This window comes from Callorhinchus milii, unplaced genomic scaffold (genome assembly GCF_018977255.1).
Source record: "Callorhinchus milii isolate IMCB2004 unplaced genomic scaffold, IMCB_Cmil_1.0 Scaffold1, whole genome shotgun sequence".
Taxonomy (NCBI): domain Eukaryota; kingdom Metazoa; phylum Chordata; class Chondrichthyes; order Chimaeriformes; family Callorhinchidae; genus Callorhinchus; species Callorhinchus milii.
The window spans coordinates 8,172,032-8,191,632 of record NW_024704742.1 but is presented as its reverse complement, the minus strand read 5'-3'; the positions used below and the strand labels follow the sequence as shown (position 1 = coordinate 8,191,632).

The window sequence follows — 19,601 nt, the reverse complement described above, 5'->3', positions numbered from 1 at the left end:
AGGAACTGCATAGGTCAAATATAAAAACTAGAAAGTAAATGGAAAAAGAGCCTGAAAGGATCAGGAAGGAAAGGATAAAGTAAAACGGAAATGAGTCTTTTTACTTGCAAAATCCTGCTTGCAGGCCAGACAGTTGCTTATCTAGTGATTCTGATTTACCCATGACAAATATCTCATTGAAACTAGTAACAGCAAGGTAGAGCTCCATCCAACAATTAGAAAATTCTTGTACTAAAAGTAGCCAATAAACTTTGTAAATCTCAAAAGGTCGCCTAGTTTATTGAAAGTACCAGGAGAAACAGTTTTTTGTCCAAAAACGTTGGGCGCAAGGACTTGCTGGGTGTGCTTTTTTAAACATAGTTTATAATGACTAGAAATGCATGCAATGCTGTTTTATATTGCAGAGACTTCTATCAAATGAGGAAGAGAAGAACAGAGCAATTATTCAAGAAGTTTGCTTTATGGTATCCTTTTGTTTCTTTGAGCTTGAGGGTTTGCTGAAGTGAACGTTAAAAGGGTCTCCTTATTCAGAATTTGGAAAACTAATCTTCATTTCTTGTTTTTTTTAAAAAAAAATCATTTCAAAAAATAACTTGCGATGACCATAAGTCATGGCCTGGGCCAATAAAAAAAAGTGCGTCTTCAATTTTTCCGCGGAACCCGCCATAAACCCGCTAAACAGTGAAGTTTCTGGCGCCCGGGGCCTATCGCACTGTTTATCCACCGTTGCTGTGGAGCTCTGACGCGCATGCACAGTGCGGCACAAGCGGGAAGTGGACTTCACTCCATTCGGAGGCCCCGCTGTTGAGATTGTCGGTGTGTCTCTCTCCTCTGTATATGTTTGTGAGTGTCTGTGTGAACATGTCTCTCTCTATGTATTAAATTGATTTATTCTTATCCAGTTTTGTGTTTCATGTGAAATCTAAGTCTAAAAACATGCCAAGTTTGCAGTATGTTCTATTATTTTTAGAAAGTACCTTTGTTCCAGTTTTGTTGCTTTGGCTACAAATGGTTAGAGGAGCTTTTGGTTTTGTAACTGAACCTCCATGAACACCAGCATTTATCCCAGGAATTAAGCCTGTTGCTTAATGAGGATTGGGGTTGTGGCAATCCAGTCAGACTAAAACTGTCTCAACTGTGTGCTTTCCTGATGTTGCCCGATACTGTAAGGTGCCTCAATGCGGACAGCTAAGTTCTTGTCGGATCCACAGTATTTTCCCCACGTATGCAAGACCAAACATTCTAAAAGGTTCGGAGAGGACTTTGGCTGAACACTACATCAATCTTTGCCATCAAAAGTAAAATGTTAATGCATCTTTTTAGTTGAAGACGGAACAATCCTTAACCAAATCATTTTAGAAAAAGCTTTCCGGACATCCCAATATTGTGCAGTTCAGCTCTGCAGCTTCTATAGGGAAAGAAGAGTCGGATACTGGGCAAGCAGAGTACCTCATACTCACAGAACTCTGTAAAGGTACAGTTGCTTCCGTGTGTGACTATTTATGGATGTTAAACTGTAAATTATCTTTGCTTCTACTTGTTCCTTACCCTGACTGAAAAAAATAAAAAAATCTGTTTCATAACCTAGTCTGAAGGAATAATGGCTACTAATTTTGTTCCCCATCGTTTGTCTTCAGGACAATTGGTCGAGTTTTTGAAGCGAGCTGAAGCAAAAGGATCTCTCGCGTGCGATACCGTGCTAAAGATCTTTTATCAGTCTTGTCGTGCAGTGCAGCACATGCACAAACAGAAACCGCCCATCACTCACCGAGATCTGAAGGTAAGGACCAAGATCTGTGTTCTTGCTAAACGACGCAAAAATACAACAACAATTTGCATTTGTATAGCGTCCTTCATGCAGGGTAGTATCTCGGAGCGCTTATCAGTGGAGGAGCCTGATACCGAGCCGGGGGGAAGGAAGTGTTGACTGTAGGTACGGTCGAAGGGTAAGGTCTTCATTCGCGATCTAAAAATGGGGAAAGAGTGATTGAAAGAGAGAGTTCCAAACCAAGGAGTATGGCTTGTGTCTTATCAACATTTAACTGCAGGAAGTTTACGGTCATCCAGGCCGTGATGTCTGACAACAAGCTGACAGAACATCAGTGACCTGGAGTTGTAGCTGTAGGAGAAGTAGATTTGGGTGTCATCCGCATACATGTGGAAGTTAATCCCATTTCTGCAGATGACAGCGCCAAGAGGGAGAAGTAAATAAGAAAAATAGTGGGCCAAGGATGGAGCTTTGGGGTACCTCGCAAGTGAATGGGCGGGGGTGGGAGGAAAAAACATTTGCAGATACAAATTGATGGCGCTTGGTTAAGTAGGACTTAAGGTGGATGAGGGAGGAGAGGTGGTGGAGGAGGATGGCATCATTGACTGTGTTGAATGCGGCAGAGATGTCTAAGGATGAGAAGAAGGCAGAGGTAGCCCTGGTCAGAGAGAGGGCGTAATTTGTGACTTTGACAAGTCTCTGTGCTGTGGACAGGGTTGAAACTGGACTGGTGGAGCTCGAGTAGGGAATGGAGGGAGGACGTGTGAGCGAATTTGATAAAATAGAATGTGTTGCCTCTTGGGATAGACATGATTGATCGGTTATGTCTGACTAGCTGACCAATACAACTGCAGATATTTAGTAATCACAGCAAACAATCTGTTTGATCATTTAATGCGTTGTTGCTTATTCTCAAGCCCGTTATAATAATAACAATAATACTTGCATTTGATGTAGTCCTTATCACTTTGTCAATATATGAAGGTGCTTTATAGGATTTTGCTGTGAAACGTAATGAGTGTGTATTTGTAGGTGAATGCGATAGCCAATTGTGTGTAGGAATGTCCCAGAAACGGCCATGAAATGGATGAGCAATTTTATCTGAGGGATTGTTGACACCTTGAGAAAGTCCCTTCTCTTTTTGAATAGTGTTAAGGAATCTTTAATATCCTGAACAGGCAAATGGTACCTCAGTTTAATGTCTCATCAGAAGGATGGTAGTACCTTTGTCAATCATCGGTCCCCTCAGTACTAAATTGTAGTGTCAACCTAGACTATGAACTCAAAGACCTAATATACCAATTGAGCAAGACGTACACTTGTAGCACATTATCATATGGACAAAACATTTTAAAGCACTCCACAGGATTTTCACTGTAAAGTGTATGACTGTGTTCATTAATATTGGTCCAAAGTGCATTCTTCCTACATCTGAAATCATATTCTGTATTCTATTAGTACTGTAGACTAGCTAGCAGAGTAATCAGTGGCTTGCACTTTTTGTAGCAAATGTATAGTTATTTCGTTGCAAGTTACTTATAAACAACAACTTGCACTTCTATAGCACCCTTCAGCATCTTGGAGCGCTTAACGTTTTCCTCTGGTGACCACTAAAACATTTGGAAAATGTTTTGTCAGTTTTGAAAATCTATTTGAAGTAGATCATTTCCGTAACTAGGGCTTAGCATATCAGTAGCACAGCCTGCAGATGAATCATGGAGCAATAAGCCATAGTTTCTTTCTAGTGTTTTATTCAGGCAGCCTTGGTGAGTTCAGCTGTGGAATCTGAAATGTAATATAAATTGGATAACGGTTGGGAGCCGATTTCCAGTTATGTGGGGAGCATTATAATATTATAATGGGGCATTATGTGGTTGTGTTATAATGGGGAGCCTTTTCGTAAGAGTGCATTTTGCTTGCATAAGTTGAGGCTTTCAGATTCTCTGAAAATATCAGACCTTTCTTCACAAAAGAAGACTCCTTTCATTTATTTTTTTTATGATGGTATCGGGAAGTCTCCTGAATGTGCAATTGCTTCTAGGCTTTTGCTGCAGCTTTCATCTTTGTGTGCTAAGCCATACTGTGAAATGGAATTCTTGCACCCTGCATTAATTGAATATGAATTACCTTCATATAATTGCTGCTGTCTGGAAGGCATTTGACTGCTTTTCTTCTTCAAGGGCAGTACAGTTCCATCGATGCCCTCCAGTTCCCCACCTGTGTGACCATTATTCATGCACAGACCTTGGAAGGCAGTGCTGTAGCAGGTTAATAATATTAATAAGATAATCCTTGCATTTGATATAGCGTCTTATCGGATCCCAAATATCTAAAAGCGCTTCACAGAATATCCGGTAAAGTGAATTGCCTGTATATATTGTGGGCAAAACACAAAATTAAATGTACCTTTAATTTGACTGTCCAGTGGGAAACAGAATATACAAAATACAAAGTGCTTAGATTATATAACAATCTTTTCTCCTTCTTTAGGAGGGGATTTTCAATTCCAACAGAAACATATACTTTTAATATTCTTTGATTTCTTTGTATTTATTGCTTCTCTGCAATTCATTCCGTTGTAGGAGAATGTCAGAGGCGAGTAGTATTTTCCATCTGAAGCCGTTTTCTTTCTCTCCATCCCCGCCCCCCAAAAGAAATGAGAACTTTTTTTAAAAAAATGTTTTAAGGGTGTCAGCCAGACACATGTGGAAACCCATCACCATGATTAAGGGCATTCAAATCAAATAGAGTTCCATGCATCCCACCTACGCATGCAAATTCCCATGTATTAGAATGGAATGTGCCCTCTGAGACACATCCTGCTTTCCCAATACTAGTATTAGGTGCGGGTTAGCAAGGGCTAAGACTTTGGGACCCCAGAGTGTGTGTTGGGGGTACTGCTAGTTTAACCAGCTAAAACTGTATAGCTTGCCATTGAAAGCACTGTCTGGCAATCTTTCCCGCTGCTTGTTCAGCTAGGACCACCCTACCCGTTAGGGCTTTGACTTGCAGGGAAAACAGCAACTGGGCGGAAAGAATCTTTGCCTGAGTGACTGGTCTGCAATTTCCAGTGCTGTGGATGAGCCAGGCTAGCTGGTCTGTCTGTCATCAGCAGTGCCCTGGAGTAATACAGACCCATCTGACTCAGGAAATGGTTACCGAGTCCGACACAGAGAGTTAACTCAATTCCAATATTTCATTACTGAGCATGTCATCCCGGAGCTAGTTCAACTTCAAGGAGTCCTCGCTTACCCCCTCCCCAGACGTGTTTTTCTTCAACTGAGTCCAAGTACCAAAAACACAAAGTAAAGTCCAGATCAATCGAATGTAATCGTTGTATAATTTAAAATCAAACTAATCAATGCAAGACAGAAATATAGTTGATGGGGTCTGGTTTAACTCAAAAGATTTCTTCCACATTGTGACCTTTTTGTAATGGGCAGTAATTGAAGTAACTGTATAATGATCTCTGCAGAAAAGTCATTTTGTGTCTAATTTCAGTAAAAAAAAACAGAACTGATTGCTAAAAACTCAACATCATCTGAAAGAGACTGATTAACATTTCGGTTATGACCTAAAATACTCCCATCTTAAACATTACCGTATCCAGATTCTGCTTGCGCTGCTGTAGATGCCTCATTTTTTTTATTTCTGTTTTCCAGCATTTGCAGTTTTTCTTCATTTGTGTCTAATGTGTCATCTGCATAGTTTGAGATTCAGTGAAATTTGTTCAACATGGAAGAAAGCTTTAACTGATGGTGTTTTAGGGATCACATTAGCAATTGACAAGTCGAGAATAGTATCAACAACTAATTGATGTGATTTTCTCTTTACTTCTGTCTCAAGTTTTGAGATATATATGATCAAGCAGCCTGTTGAGTAGGGTGGTGGGGGTGGATTCCATTATAGCTTTCAAGAAGGAAGTAGACGGGCATCTGAAAGAGAGGGGCTTGAAGGGGTTTGTGGATAAGGCGGGACGGTAGGATTGAAGTGATATCCTTGTTCTGTGAGCCAGTCCAGGCTCGATGAGAGCTCAAGCGCTCTGAGACGCTACCCTGCTATATAAGTACAAGTTGCAGTTGTTGATGGGCCAAATGGCTCTCTCCTGTGCTGTAGAATGTTATGTTTCTCTGGATGAATTTTGATCTTAATCCCTTTAAAGGTGATGTTGAGATCAGTATAATATACTACAGGCGGGCAGTAGAAATTCCTGGAAAAACCTCTTGAGTAGGCTGTATTTGCCCCTTTCCTGGCAAAAAATGTGTTTTATGTAGAACAAGACTTGTTTATGCACATTTATTTTCTGATCTTAATTTTATGTTTTTGCAGGTTGAAAACCTCCTGGTCAGTAACCAAGGCACAATTAAATTATGTGACTTTGGTAGTGCTACCAGTATAGCACACTACCCTGACTATAGCTGGTCTGCCCAGAAGAGGGCAATGGTAGAGGAAGAGGTATGTGTGTGGTTTTTTTTAACATTTCTAGGACAATGCACAGTGGGGACTGTTTACAGAATGTGCTCATAAGTGACATCAACTGGATAGATCTAAAATGAAGCGTGAGTGAGTTTCTTACTGCAAATGATGAGTGGTTAATATACATGCATTTGCACTCGCCAAGTGTATTCATCTACTATGTTACAAAGAATACAATTTATTTCATGTATTTGTTCCCTTTTAATTTAGTGAGAGGCTGGCAATCAAGACTAGTATTAAGTGCCATGTTTGTTGAAGGTTGTTAGATTGCCCTAGTACAGTAGAGCCCCATTATAACATAGTGGTTGGGTCCCACAAAATCCACAGCAACGTTGTAACTGGGCTTGATTGCTGTTCAGCACTTCTACATTCATTACACATCCAAGCAGAAAGCTGACTGGCTTCCTGCAAACCCAGTCCCAGGACATGACATCAACTGTGTCCCTGATGACCCAGAACCTGGGCATTTTTGAGTGAGCAAGAAGCCAGATGGTGTTTTCAAGTGAGCTGGCTAACTTTCTGCGTACATTTAGGATAGTTTGTAAAGTACATACTGGGATCTACACCCCAATTCTGGTATGAACAGCTGTTTTGGCTATCCACAGCAAAACTTGTTATTCTCAGTTCTACCACCACCAACAACAAATTACATTTGTATAGCGCCTTTCACGTCAGGAGGACGTTCCAAGGCGCTGGAAAGTCCAGGATTTGGACCTGAGCTGAGGTTTGGGATCAGGAGGGCAGGGAGGGTAGGGGTAGGGGAGTGGCTGAAGCAATGAGGGTCTTGAAAATTGTTTGAAGAATCTGAAGTATGTGGAATTGAATAACTTTGCCAACATGTTACTGTATCACTCCACATTTAACGTTCAATTATAGTGTGTTAGGACACTATAATTCCTGTCTAACAACAAAACCGTTCTTTGTATTATTTTCTTCTTTGTTAGTGCATTTGAGTTAATGAATGTATATTGCTATTTATGTGAAGTATGTGTGAGAAAAGTTTCAAATTATAATTCAAATAAAAGTTTGAATTAAAACTGAAGTTCAAACCTAACTGGCACCAAAATGATGGGCTGAATGAACATTGGTTCTATAAAATACTACGATTTTATTCAATAGGAATATAGTGTACATTGCGTCCTAATGCATGTTCATAGTTATAATATCAAAGTATTTGTGTATTTCTGTGTTTTCATAATTAGTAAATTAAGAATAACTCCTGACAAAATCTTTTTCTTCGTTTTGGCAGATTACAAGAAATACTACACCAATGTATCGTACACCAGAAATAATAGATCTGTATTCCAACTATCCCATCAATGAAAAACAAGATATCTGGGTATGTCTGTCTGTCACTGAGCATTACACTTCTCAGCTATAAAACAGTTATTGTACCTGTGCGCCTTGGTGATTATTATACTTCAGTATATGATACTAATCCCTGCATTTGATATAGCACCTACAATATTGACCGTCTCAAAACACTTTACAGATGATGGCTGTCAAGTGTAGTGACTATGTTTGTAGGGAACACTGCAGCCAACTTGGGCACAACAAGATCCAACAAACAGCCATGAAGGGAATGACTCATTTCTTTGGAGGGTTGCTGGTCAGGGCTTTTCTTTGAGAATAGTGTCATGGGATCTTTTAATGTCACCGGAGTACCAGGCAGGACTTTGGTTTAATGTTTCATATGAAGTGCAGTACATCTGACAATGAAGCACTCTCTTAGAATTGCCTGGTCCTGGTTTGTAAACTCATGTACAGAAGGGGAGCTGGAAGGGAGCTTGAACCCACAACTTTCTGTCATAGGAATTGCCTTGTCATCTAAGCAATGTTGTTACCGCCTTTTAGGATATATAATAGAATAGAATATATTACAAAAGGTAAAGGATTAAAAAGAGCTATAATTCTGTTCATCTTAAACCTTCTCTGCTTAAGTTACAATGTGATCCTCTCCATTCTACAGCTTTAATATAAGGATTTGTGACATCACCACTTTTATTAGTTCACTTCTTGATTATTTGGGTTAATGTCTTATTCTACATTTTCGATCACTAGCTATAGCTTGAAACTTTTTCCAATCAAAAAATAGATGGCTTCCAAGGAACAGGTTAGAAACGGGTAAACAATGCAAGATCTTCCCTGGATTGGAAAACAGTAGGGTCCGAAATTAGATTTAGTGCAGAAAATTGTGTCCTCAAAGTACCTTGCAAATGCTGATGTTGATGATGGTGTTGTGCCATGCACACATAAATATCCATCTTAGGTCAACGGCACAAAATCCTCTTTGGCAGTCAGAGATTGTACTAGGCTAGTAGGTACATTCATTTCACTCATTTGTGGGAAGTTGCTGGCACGCAGATTAGCTGCTGTGTTTACCAATAACATTTATTTACATTTCTGATCAATTAGAATTTGTAAAGTGGTTGACACATTTATTAGCTGAAAGGTGCTAGATAAATACCAATTATTGATTGCACTAATTCATAGCATAAAACTAATAATTAAAAATGCATCTTGTAACTTTCCTTAGGCTTTGGGCTGCATCCTTTACCTACTGTGTTTCAAACAGCATCCATTTGAAGATGGTGCTAAACTTGCAATAGTGAATGGAAAGTACTCTATTCCTGAGAATGATACCAAATACACAGTTTTTCATGATCTCATTCGTAAGTATTTTTTGAACTAATTCCAGTAGAACCCCATTATAATGCGCTTTGTTATAATGTGGATTCACTTATTGGGGTGACCTCCACCCTGATAATTACCCCCAAAAATCCAAAATGCATGCTCCAACTTCATTGATGCTTCAAAATGCCAGTCAGTGTTTTGGCTTCCCACGTATCAGCCATTTTGAAGTGTGGATGGAGCCAGCTATCTTCCTGAAAAAGTGAATGTGGAAGTTCTGATCAGCATTCACATAATAATTATAATAATAATCCTTGCATTTGATATAGTGCCTTATTACATCTTTGAGGCGTCTCAAAGCGTTTCACAGAATGTACTGTAAAGTGAATTTACTGTATATCTTGTGGGTGAAACCCAGCAGCCAATTGCGCGCAGTAGTGTCCCACAAGCAGTTGTGGATTGAGTGACCAAATTTTTTTTTAAAAAGCAATTATTATGGAGTCCTATCGTGGAGTCCTGTAGCTCAGTGGTTAGAGCACTTGCTTTGCAAGCAAGACACCTGGGTTCAATTCCAGGCAGGGCGAAACCTTGGGCAAGTTTCCTTACTCCACACGCCTAATAATAATCCCTCCAAAAAACCAAAACAATAATAAATTGGTCATTTTCAATCTACGACTGTTTGTGGGACATTGCTGTGCGCAATTGGCTGCCGCGTTCGCCCACAAATATACAGTCAATTCACTTTACAGTATATTCTGTGAAGCGCTTTGGGACGTCCTCCCGACGTGAAAAGCGCTATATCAAATGCAAGGATTATTATTATTATTATTATTATTATCCCTGGTCGACTAACAACTGGGTTCCTACTTACAGCTAGGTAAACAGAGGGGTGTTGAGTAAGGAAACTTGCCCAACCTTTTGCCCTGCCGGGAATTGTACCCAGGTCCTCTCGCTTGCGAGGCGAATGCTCTAACCACTGAGCTACAGGACTCCGCATGCCATTATACCCTTAATTGTGATTTTATGGACTCCAACTACTGTGTTATAAAGGGGGCTCTACTGTAGGTAATTTGTTTGGCTGATCAATTACAGTATTGCATGATAAATTTGCACAATGATTAATAGTTCACCTTGTGTGTTCACTTACAATTTCTGGGCGTTGAAGACTAATGTGATATCCAATACAAATAAAGCAGCAAAAATAAGACAAATTGCCTCCACTCAATTTGCAATGTAAATATTTTAAGAATGATGGTGTTTACGCAAAGAGCATAATTTCATCATGTCAGTCCTAAACTACTTTAACTTCTTGTTCATGGTTTAAAATTATCAATTATCATTGAGATTATTGCTTAGCTTTACTCAAAGTTGTTAATCTTGACAATACCCTTTCGTGAAATAAATGTGGTAATTATATTTACACATTGTTTATTTCCCAAACTTTACGATTGCTTAAGGTGGTCGGAGTGAGCTTTTATTGGTTGGATTATAAATGTCCTGTTGGTTGAATTTTTGATATTGGTTTTTATTAGCAGAACATTATAGTTGAATTGTATGATCGTATTTTGATGCTCATACAAGCCCCCAGCTAATGTACAGCTAATGTAGTCACAGGAAGTGCATGCGCTTATAATTTTACTATTGAATACTGCGTAAGTATACAGCATAGAGCACGTGACATCAGACTTCATCAATCATATTTGCAGTTGTTGTGTAGTTTTGAATATATTGGGGAAAGATGTCCACATTTCTGATACTCTCACCCTGAGATGTTATTGGTCTACATTTAGTGCATTGTGAAGTGCATTATTCACCTCTGCACAAGAAAATAGTCAGTGTCCACAATTGGATGAGAAATTAATTTTTGCCCAGAAGTAGGAATAGAATCCTCGCACTCCCCTCTTCGGATTGGCCTCCCATGGCCATAGCCCGTGATTGTATGCGCCAAGTGTACTGTAATATTGTAGAATATTGCAATGCAATGCAGTTTAAAAATCTGGATAAAGCTGTGATTCATTATTTTGATCCAGCAGCTGAACTTCAGTGTTGGAAGTTTGACATATGTTCTTGGAGTTTCAGATCACGTTGCAGGACAGGTCCTGACTACAGACTAACAACTCATCCTTTCTTTGTCCTTTATTATTTCCACAGGAAATACGATGAAGATCAATCCGGAGGAGAGATTGACCATTACAGAGGTGGTCAATCAACTTCAGGAGATAGCTGCAGCTAGGAATATCAATCCAAAGTCTCCAGTCACTGAGGTAGGAAATGTTCGTCACTAATTTCTGTGGAGGCGAAGGGGGAGTTAAGTCACATTAAAATTGAGTTGTAACTTTTAAATTCAAATTCCTTTTCAACACGGAATCACTTTGGTTTGATAACAGCAGTTGAGGTGAGTTTTGTCCTGTATCTCTGAACAGACAGCACTCAGCTTCTCTGCAACTCAGCACAATCTCTCCAACTCTCACCCTAAATGTCAATAGAAGTTGAAGAGGCTGAAATCACTTGGAGGCAGACTATTTACTGTGCAGTACAGTAAAGGAGCTAGTGTCCTTCGCCGCTTGCATTCTCACCCACACTAAGCTCCGTACCTCCATTACCCCAGTCCTTGTCAAACTCTATTGACTCTCTTGTCACAGAGCGAATTAATTTCAAGATCCTCACTCTTGTATTTCAATCTCTTCATGCCCCCCTCCCCCCCCAACATCTCACCAACCTGCTCTCTCTCTACACCACTACCCGCTGCCTACGCTCTAGTCTCCTCCTTGTCCCCCGGACCTTTCTCCCCACCATCGGCAGCTGTGCTTTCAGCCACTACACCCCGAAGCTGTGGAACTCTCTCCCCCAATCCCTTTACCCGGCCCCACCTCTCCCCATTTTCAGGTCGAGGTTTGAAGACCTTTTTTCTTTGACCGTGCCTACAGTCACCTTCCCCGTCCCCCTGGCTCGGCATCGGGCTCCACCACTCTTAAGCGCTTTGAAACGCCGTCTGGCATGAAGGGCACTATGTAAATGCCAGTTGTTGTGTCAAATAAGCATTCCACCAGCCCTTTGTTCAAGGTCACCAAATTGTGCTTCTGGTACCATATAGGTTGAGGAATCCACAGTTATCGCTTGTGCTGTAGTAGCTGGATGTTGTATTATTTAATTTATTATAATAATCATCATGTTGCATTTGATATAGCACTTTATTGTGTCTTCAACACGTTCAAAAGCACTTCACAGGATTTTACTGTGAAGTGCGGCAACTGTATTTGTAGGCAATCACAGCAGTTGTAGGCAATTTGTGCATTGTTAAAGATTTCAATCATAGTCGTGAGTCCTTCTTTTGGGAGAATCTTCCCTAACCCCCACATGTATGCAGATGGCACCCAAGTCCCTTTTTGTCTCCACCCTTGATTCCAGGACCAATGTTTTTCTGACCAATTGCCTATCAGTCCTGGAGGCTGTGCAGAACTTTGCAGCTCATGTCCTCTCCCACACCAGGCTCTGCGAGCTTATCACCTCAAACTTGTCTGGCTCCACAGGCACCCCATGCCCTCAAAGCTCGCATTCAAGAGCCTCGTCTTCACTTTGTAATCCCTCCATGGTCTTGCCTCACCCTATCTCTGAAACCTGCTCAAATGCTACATGAGTATATTCATGTATATACTCATGAATATGCTGCATATGCGATGCACAGGAGACAGTTTATTCACTTATAAGATTTATGCTGTTTTTGTTGGCTAAAGTGCCCATGAAGTATAAGTTATCGGCCTACATAATTTACACAAACACAATACTTTAAGGCATATCCAATGAAGCACTGAGATGTCCTCCCAATGTGAAGGTGGAAAGAAATGAAACAAAGTGAAGGAAATCAAACTTAAGGATTTTTTAAATTTTATTCTCATGATAAAATGCAGGTTCCAGAAATGCTTTTTCAGTACAGTTATGCTGTTTTGCGCCCTAATTAGATTGGTCCAACATTTACTATCAAAACTTGCACTTGAATAATAGTTACTTGGGTGAGGTACTGACTGGTGAATGGAGCCTATGGAACTGCTAGGAGAAAGGGAAAAAAATGGATCTCTGTGAGAAAGAGGGAAAATTAGCAGATATTTATTTGCACAGATGGTATTCAACTGCTTGTACAATTACCTACCAAGAAGGGTTGTTCAGCTCAAGATTCTAGACTAATGTAAGAAACATCTTGATAATGTAATGGGAAGAAGGTAGGTTTGGTATTTTGGAATGATTAGATCAAATATGCCGAGGGCCCTTATTCTGAATCTCGAATAATAATAATCCTTGCATTTGATATAGCGCCTTATCATTTCTTCGAGACGTCTCAAAGCGCTTCACAGAATATGCTGTAAAATGAATTGACTGTATATTTCTGGGCAAACCGCGGCAGCCAATTGTGCATAGCAGATCTTTATTCATCACCGCCGCTACCACAACAAGGTCAGGAGTTTCATCACATCACCTCATAAGTAGCCGAAAATGTTTCCTCCAGATAATTGTAGGACAAAATGCAGTGCGTTTTTCAACGTTCAATTACATACAGTATAGAAACATCACAATCCTATTATGAGAAAATTTCACATGCTTAATGCACTTAGAAAATCCTTTTAACAACACTGACTGTCGCCCATCTACAACTGGATCCAGAATAATTACCGTATATTGAAATACCTTCACACTGTATGTCCTTGGGATCCTGTAGCTCAGTGGTTAGAGCACTCGCCTCGCAAGCGAGAGAGCTGGGTTGTATTCCCAGCAGGGAGAAATGTTGGACAGGTTTCCTTACTCTGCACTCTTCTGTTTACCTAGCATTAAGTAGGCTCCCGGTTGTTAGTCGATTGGCGGATCGCTTTTCTGGGGATAATAATCACTCAAAAAAAAAAAAAATTTGATCATTTAATCCTCGATTGTTTGTGGGACGTTGCTGTGCGCAATTGGCTGCCGCGTTTCGCCCACAAATATACAGTCAATTCACTTTACAGTATATTCTGTGAAGCGCTTTGAGACGTCTACAAGACTTGAAAAGCGCTTTATCAAGTGCAAGGATTATTTATTATTATATTTTGGTTTATTTCAATACTAAGCTCCTCCAATGGAGCAGGAATGCGTGTCTGTGTAGAAAGCAGCTCCATTCATTTCATTTGAAGTCAGCACTTTGGATTTGGTGGTGAGCGGAAGTACTCTGAAACTTTCTGAGCTACACAGAAACTCATTATTGGCTGGATAAGGCTGCATATGATATGAAACCAGTAGAGGGCTCTCTGTGCTTGGGCAGCTTTGGATTGAATAGAGCTGTACATGAAGCTTGTATTATAATATTGTATTATTATAACTGATGTTCCCGTAGTGACTGAGCTGACTGAACATGCAAGGTCTCTGTGAGGGAAACATTGAAGTTCTTTTAGTTTGTCATATTTTTCAGGCGGTCTGTTTCTTCTCAGGTTGTTGGTACCAGTTGGCTAGCTTCAAGGCATTGGTGTCCAGACAATAACCCTTTCCAGTAACCACAACAACCTGCATTTATATAGTGCCCCTCATGCAGGGTAGCGTCCCAGAGCGCTCGACAGTGACGGAGCACGACTCCGAGCCGGGGAGAGGGGGAAGGTGTCCATAGGCGTTGCCGAATAGGAAAGTCTTCAGGCGTGACCTGAAGTTGAAGGAAGGGGCAAAGTGGAGGGATAGAGGATGAGTGTTCCAGAGTTTCTGGGCATAGTGGCTGAAAGCGCGCCCACCAATGGAACAGAGGGCACGAGGGACATGCAGTAGGCTGGATTCAATGTCTACAATTTACGTCAGACTTGTCTCCAAACTTTCTAAGGAGTTGAACCGTCTCCAGACTCTTTCAAAGAATCAGTTCTGAAAATTCAACATGCTGCACTGGGGAAATCCCAACTAAAAGCGGTCGGTGCAAGATCTGCTGAACGTTCGGATGTGCTTGATTTCAGGCAGCGTGTGGGCAATGTGTCTCAATAATGTAACTTGATTGCTGAATTCTCTGAGCAGAGTGCCTGATTCAGACTCAGTGTCGCACCTGGGTTGTGGTGGCAGTCAGCGTTGGCATCCTAGTTGGAAGACTCTTCAAGAGACTCGCACTACAATGTTTTTTGACTTGTTGCATCAACTCATTCTCTGCCAATGTCTTCAAAGGTATTGAGATGCAATAATGATGATCCTTGCATTTGATGTAGCACCTTCCAAGTTAAGAGGATAGCACAAAACGCTTCCCGTGATGTAATAATAATAATCCTTGCATTTGGTACAGCGCCTTATCATGTCTTCTAGATGTCTCAAAGCGCTTCACAAAATTTACTGTAAAGTGAATTGACTGTATATTTTGTGGGCAAAATGGGGCAGCCAATTGTGTACAGCAGTATTGCACAAACAGTCATGGATTGAGTGAACAATTTATTGTTTTTTAAGGAATTATTATCTCTGGAAAAGCAATCCATCAATCAACTAACAACTGGGTTCCTAATTATCCCTCAGTAAACAGAGGCGTGAGGAGTAAGGAAACTTGCCCAACATTTTGCCCTGCCGGGAATCAAACCCAGGTCTCTCGCTTGCGAGACGCGTGCTCTAACCACTGAGCTACAGGATGTAATACATGGAGTACATGAAGTGCAGACTGTATTTTGTGGGGGAAGGCCTGAATACCTGATTGAGGCTTTATGTTGGATAATGCACACTGTATACCCATTTATAGCCATCCTCACCTGACCTTGAATGTGCTTTGGGTCAGTTACCGCCCCCTCCCTAGTTATCCAAACTGTCTTTGCATAGTGCTTTAGATGGAATACTTTGTGACAGGTGCTATATAAGTGCAAATTGTTGTTATAGAGTTTTTTAACTTTGTTGTCTCTGAATTTAATGTGGCTTATTGCAGGATTAGAAGCATTAGATCTTGTGAAGACCATCTTCTTAAAGGGTCAGGGGAGCTCATGCTGTATTTATTTTTCTCGCACGATTATTGTCTGGGCTCCCACGTTTTCATATTCCTGTTGTCATTTAGTATGTTAGAGCTTTTCTAAATTCTCCTAAAAGAGCTAAATGTTGTTGAAAAGTTGAGCAGATCCTAAAAACAAAAAAGAACGAATAAGGGCGACCATTTGCACATTTAAGAAGAGAAAGAGCTGGATAATCGTTTAATCTGCTCATCTGCTATCTTAATGAGCTTAACCGTCAAACAGGCCAGGCCCGGTGCAGTCAGCTACGTGTACTGATGAAGGCTGGGCCTGAAGCCAGTTGGACAGCGCTAGGCCTGCTCGCAAGTGCTACAGCTGATCATTGAAATGGCACTAACCCACCAATGGCCTGTTTGTTCTGAAGAAAAGCTCATAGCTGCTCTGCCACGATGCAGAATAATGTGCAACTGGTGGCTCGGAATCTCCGCATTCTTCATTGTATGAGTGCCTGAATAGTTTTCTCATGAGTCTGCCGGGCTCTTATCTGAGAAAGATTGATTGTGACAGTTACGAATCTTTGCAGCTCCTGGAGCACAATGGAGGGCTCGGCAACAGTGTCCCAGCCCGGACAACGGCAAGTTCACCGCCACCTTGGAGCAAGCCAGGAGGACCACCGAACAACATGCATAATGCAGGCATGTAACATTTTCTTTTTTTTAGATGAGGAGAAGTGAACTCCGGAATTGTTTTCACTGATCGAAAAGGCATAAAGATAACCGATGCGTGAAAAGTTGAACTCATACGTTCAAAGCTCTTTAAGTGAAAGCTAGCTAAAGGCAAACCGAAGTTACCTTGCCACTTAAGAGGATTAGTTGTGTTTCCCGTCCGTCTGGTTGATTTAGATTGAGGAACCGAATCTTAATTCTACAAACGCATGTTGGGAAGAGTCCGTCAGGAACTGGTCACCAGGGAGAGATCGTTGTGTGCTCGATGTTGCCACAATTTTGATTATTTCATTTATTGTGATGTTTTACGGTGCTAATTAATTCGCAAATGTAAAACAACACGTGCTCTGGTTTTGATTTCCACCTGAATCTGCAGTAACAGTGCCAGACGATTCCTGGTAGAGTATATATATGTGTGTGTGTGTATGTTTTTTCAGGAGAATAATACTTTTCTTCGAGGCATCCTATTATCACGTAGCTGTTTTGTACTTGCTACCTTTTCTCACACTAGAATAATGGTCTGTTGGATGAGGTACTGAAGAGTCACTGGTGCTTACAGAACTGTGTCCCAGTAGAATGAAAGAGCGAAATACTTTCAGGAGATGAGGAGAAAATTGCATGAGATTTACTTTTTCTGACTCTCTTATAAAGAAAGTGATCTCTCCACAACTGAGAGAAGGCTATATTTTACCTATAAAGAGAAGATTAATAATCAAAAATGGGGTTTGAACTCTGATCTGCTGGAACTACAGAATTGTTTTTCTTTTATTTGATGACTAAAGTAATAGACTGTCTCTGGCGACTGCATTTAATGTGTGAAGAGATTTGGTCAGTTTCAGTCCAGTTTTCATCACAAAACCGTCCTTGATCTAAATGCTGATCAGAACAAATTCTGTGGATTATTGGGAAAAAGAATGTTAATGTTCAAGTTACTGGTGCATAGACGGTATACCTTTGGGTTTTGGGAGTTTATGCTGTAGTTATTTTGATGCAATATCTACATTGCACTTTACAAATTGCCCACATAGTCAATTCACTTTACAGTATATTCTGTGAAGCACTTTGAGGCGTCTAGAAGGCGTGATAAGGCACTATGTCAAATGCAATGATTATTATTATTGACTCAGTATTTTAGGAATGATACAACTGTTTTGAGATGGACCAACTATTATTGATGAGATTTTGGTTGCCGCCCGCGAAACTATCACTAAATTGCCATAGTTTAGAAGACTGGTGTTTAGTTTTATATTTTAAGAGTTCTTCATGGTTTAAATCAGCAGAATGTGGAAACCACTTGTTTCGTGATCCTTGCCCACATTTTACAGAATTGTTTTTTAAAGTTTGTAAAACTGAAAAGGTTGGTTTAATTACTTCAAACTTGCCATGGAGGGCACCCGTCTGCTAGAATTTTTTGACGTTGATTATTTAACCTAGTGAATTGACACATTTCAAACTGTACTAAGAAGATGTATTGATTTCTGTAAAAAAATGCAAATTGTGCAAATCTTTGTGTCTGTTTGATGTCCTTTTTGGTCCCAAGGTGTATCGGAATAGGATACTCCTAAATCCACCCATAAAGAAATAAAGTCCTGTAGCTCAGTAGTTAGAGCACTCGCCTTGCAAGTGAGAGACCTGGGTTTGATTCCTGGCAGAGCAAAATGTTGGGCAAGTTTCCTTACTCCAAACGCCTCTGTTTATCTAGCAGTAAGTAGGAACCCGGTTGTTAGTCGATTGGCGGAATGCATTTCTGGGGGTCTTCAAAAAAGAATTGTCACTTTAATCCACTACTGTTTGTAGGACACTGCTGTGCGCAATTGGCTGCCACGTTTCACCCATAGATCATACACTTTACAGTATATTCCGTGAAGTGCTTTGACATATCTTGAAGATGTGATAATGCGCTTCATCAAATGCAAGGATTATTATTATTATAAAGAAATAAACTGAAAAACTGTTCCAAAGTTTTTCCTCTGCCTGGAATCCCAAGGCAATCTTTGATTACTCCTGGAGTTCAGCGCCACTCTTGCTTCTGTCCCTGTTTAGATGTCCCATATATTGCTTTAAGTCTTTTGTGTTAAATAGTTTTAACGGGAATCTCTAGTAATATTTAATTAAATTTGGTTAATCTAAATACCTCTGATTTAATTTTATACAACATTTAGTTAAACACATTTGCCCCAGAAAAAGAGAGCGCACATATAAAGTGGAGCACTGTTCAATTGCAAAGAATAATTTAGTCATTTTACTAACTTAATCATTCCGCAGAGGGTAAGCTACGTACTTCCTACTTGCACAGCCAGTTGTGATTTTACTGTTGACTGTGCTGTAGAAACAGTGAACATGTGATTCTCATGTGACTGGAAATGTACAAAAGTCAGCTGAAGTTTGCATTATTTTTTTCCTTAGCTAATGAAAATGATGTATCGCCCCCTGGCGGGTTCTTCGATATCCTTAAAGGTGGCACAGAGCGATTCCTAACTAACATCAAAGATACGTCTTCGAAAATGATTCAGTCTGTTGCCAAGTAAGTGGAGCTGAGCAAATATTCGAGTTTTTGTTCACAAAATAACTATTGAACAGACACATGAGGTGCTCATTGTCTTGAGAGGAATACCTTCCAGTTTACTGTTCAGTTTACACCTCCCTGTGGAAAATGTTTAAACAGCAAAGTGTGTAAGCATAGAAAGATTGATTTAGTTCACTCTACCCTCCTTTATTACTAGAAAGTATGACTTGTTTCCTTGGTTAGTGGTGCTGCGTTTACATAGCTTTGCTATTTAGAATGGGAAATTTTCCACAGAAGCAGAACGGTACACAGTTTTTAAGTTCCATTTCTTTACTTTTCTGCGTTCTACATTCCCTAACGAAAATGGTACAAATAGCCTGGTGAGCAGGACCACAGTGGGCATACACATGGGATTTTCGACTCAGCTTGTCAGAAAACAAGGTTGTCACCATCTCTGATGCTAATATTTCCATTGACTTTGGGGGACAGGACTTACTGCTTCTGGAAATGCTGGAATCACCCACCTCTTTATAAGTTAATCTTTGACGCTGAGGAGGCAGCAGCAGTTTTGCTGATTGCATTGC

General features: G+C 40.4%; 1 protein-coding gene across 1 annotated transcript in view; it reads left to right on the top strand.

The window, feature by feature from the left end:
- The window catches only part of gak (cyclin G associated kinase), a 64,406-nt gene that overhangs the window by 13,367 nt on the left and 31,438 nt on the right, over window positions 1-19,601 (top strand). Inside the window, exons 3-11 of the mRNA XM_042336725.1 lie at window positions 405-464; window positions 1,360-1,474; window positions 1,638-1,780; window positions 6,098-6,223; window positions 7,494-7,583; window positions 8,781-8,916; window positions 11,027-11,139; window positions 16,370-16,481; window positions 18,918-19,035. Of these exons, the coding sequence (XP_042192659.1) occupies window positions 405-464; window positions 1,360-1,474; window positions 1,638-1,780; window positions 6,098-6,223; window positions 7,494-7,583; window positions 8,781-8,916; window positions 11,027-11,139; window positions 16,370-16,481; window positions 18,918-19,035 (1,013 nt within the window). The remainder of the gene's footprint in view (window positions 1-404; window positions 465-1,359; window positions 1,475-1,637; window positions 1,781-6,097; window positions 6,224-7,493; window positions 7,584-8,780; window positions 8,917-11,026; window positions 11,140-16,369; window positions 16,482-18,917; window positions 19,036-19,601) is intronic.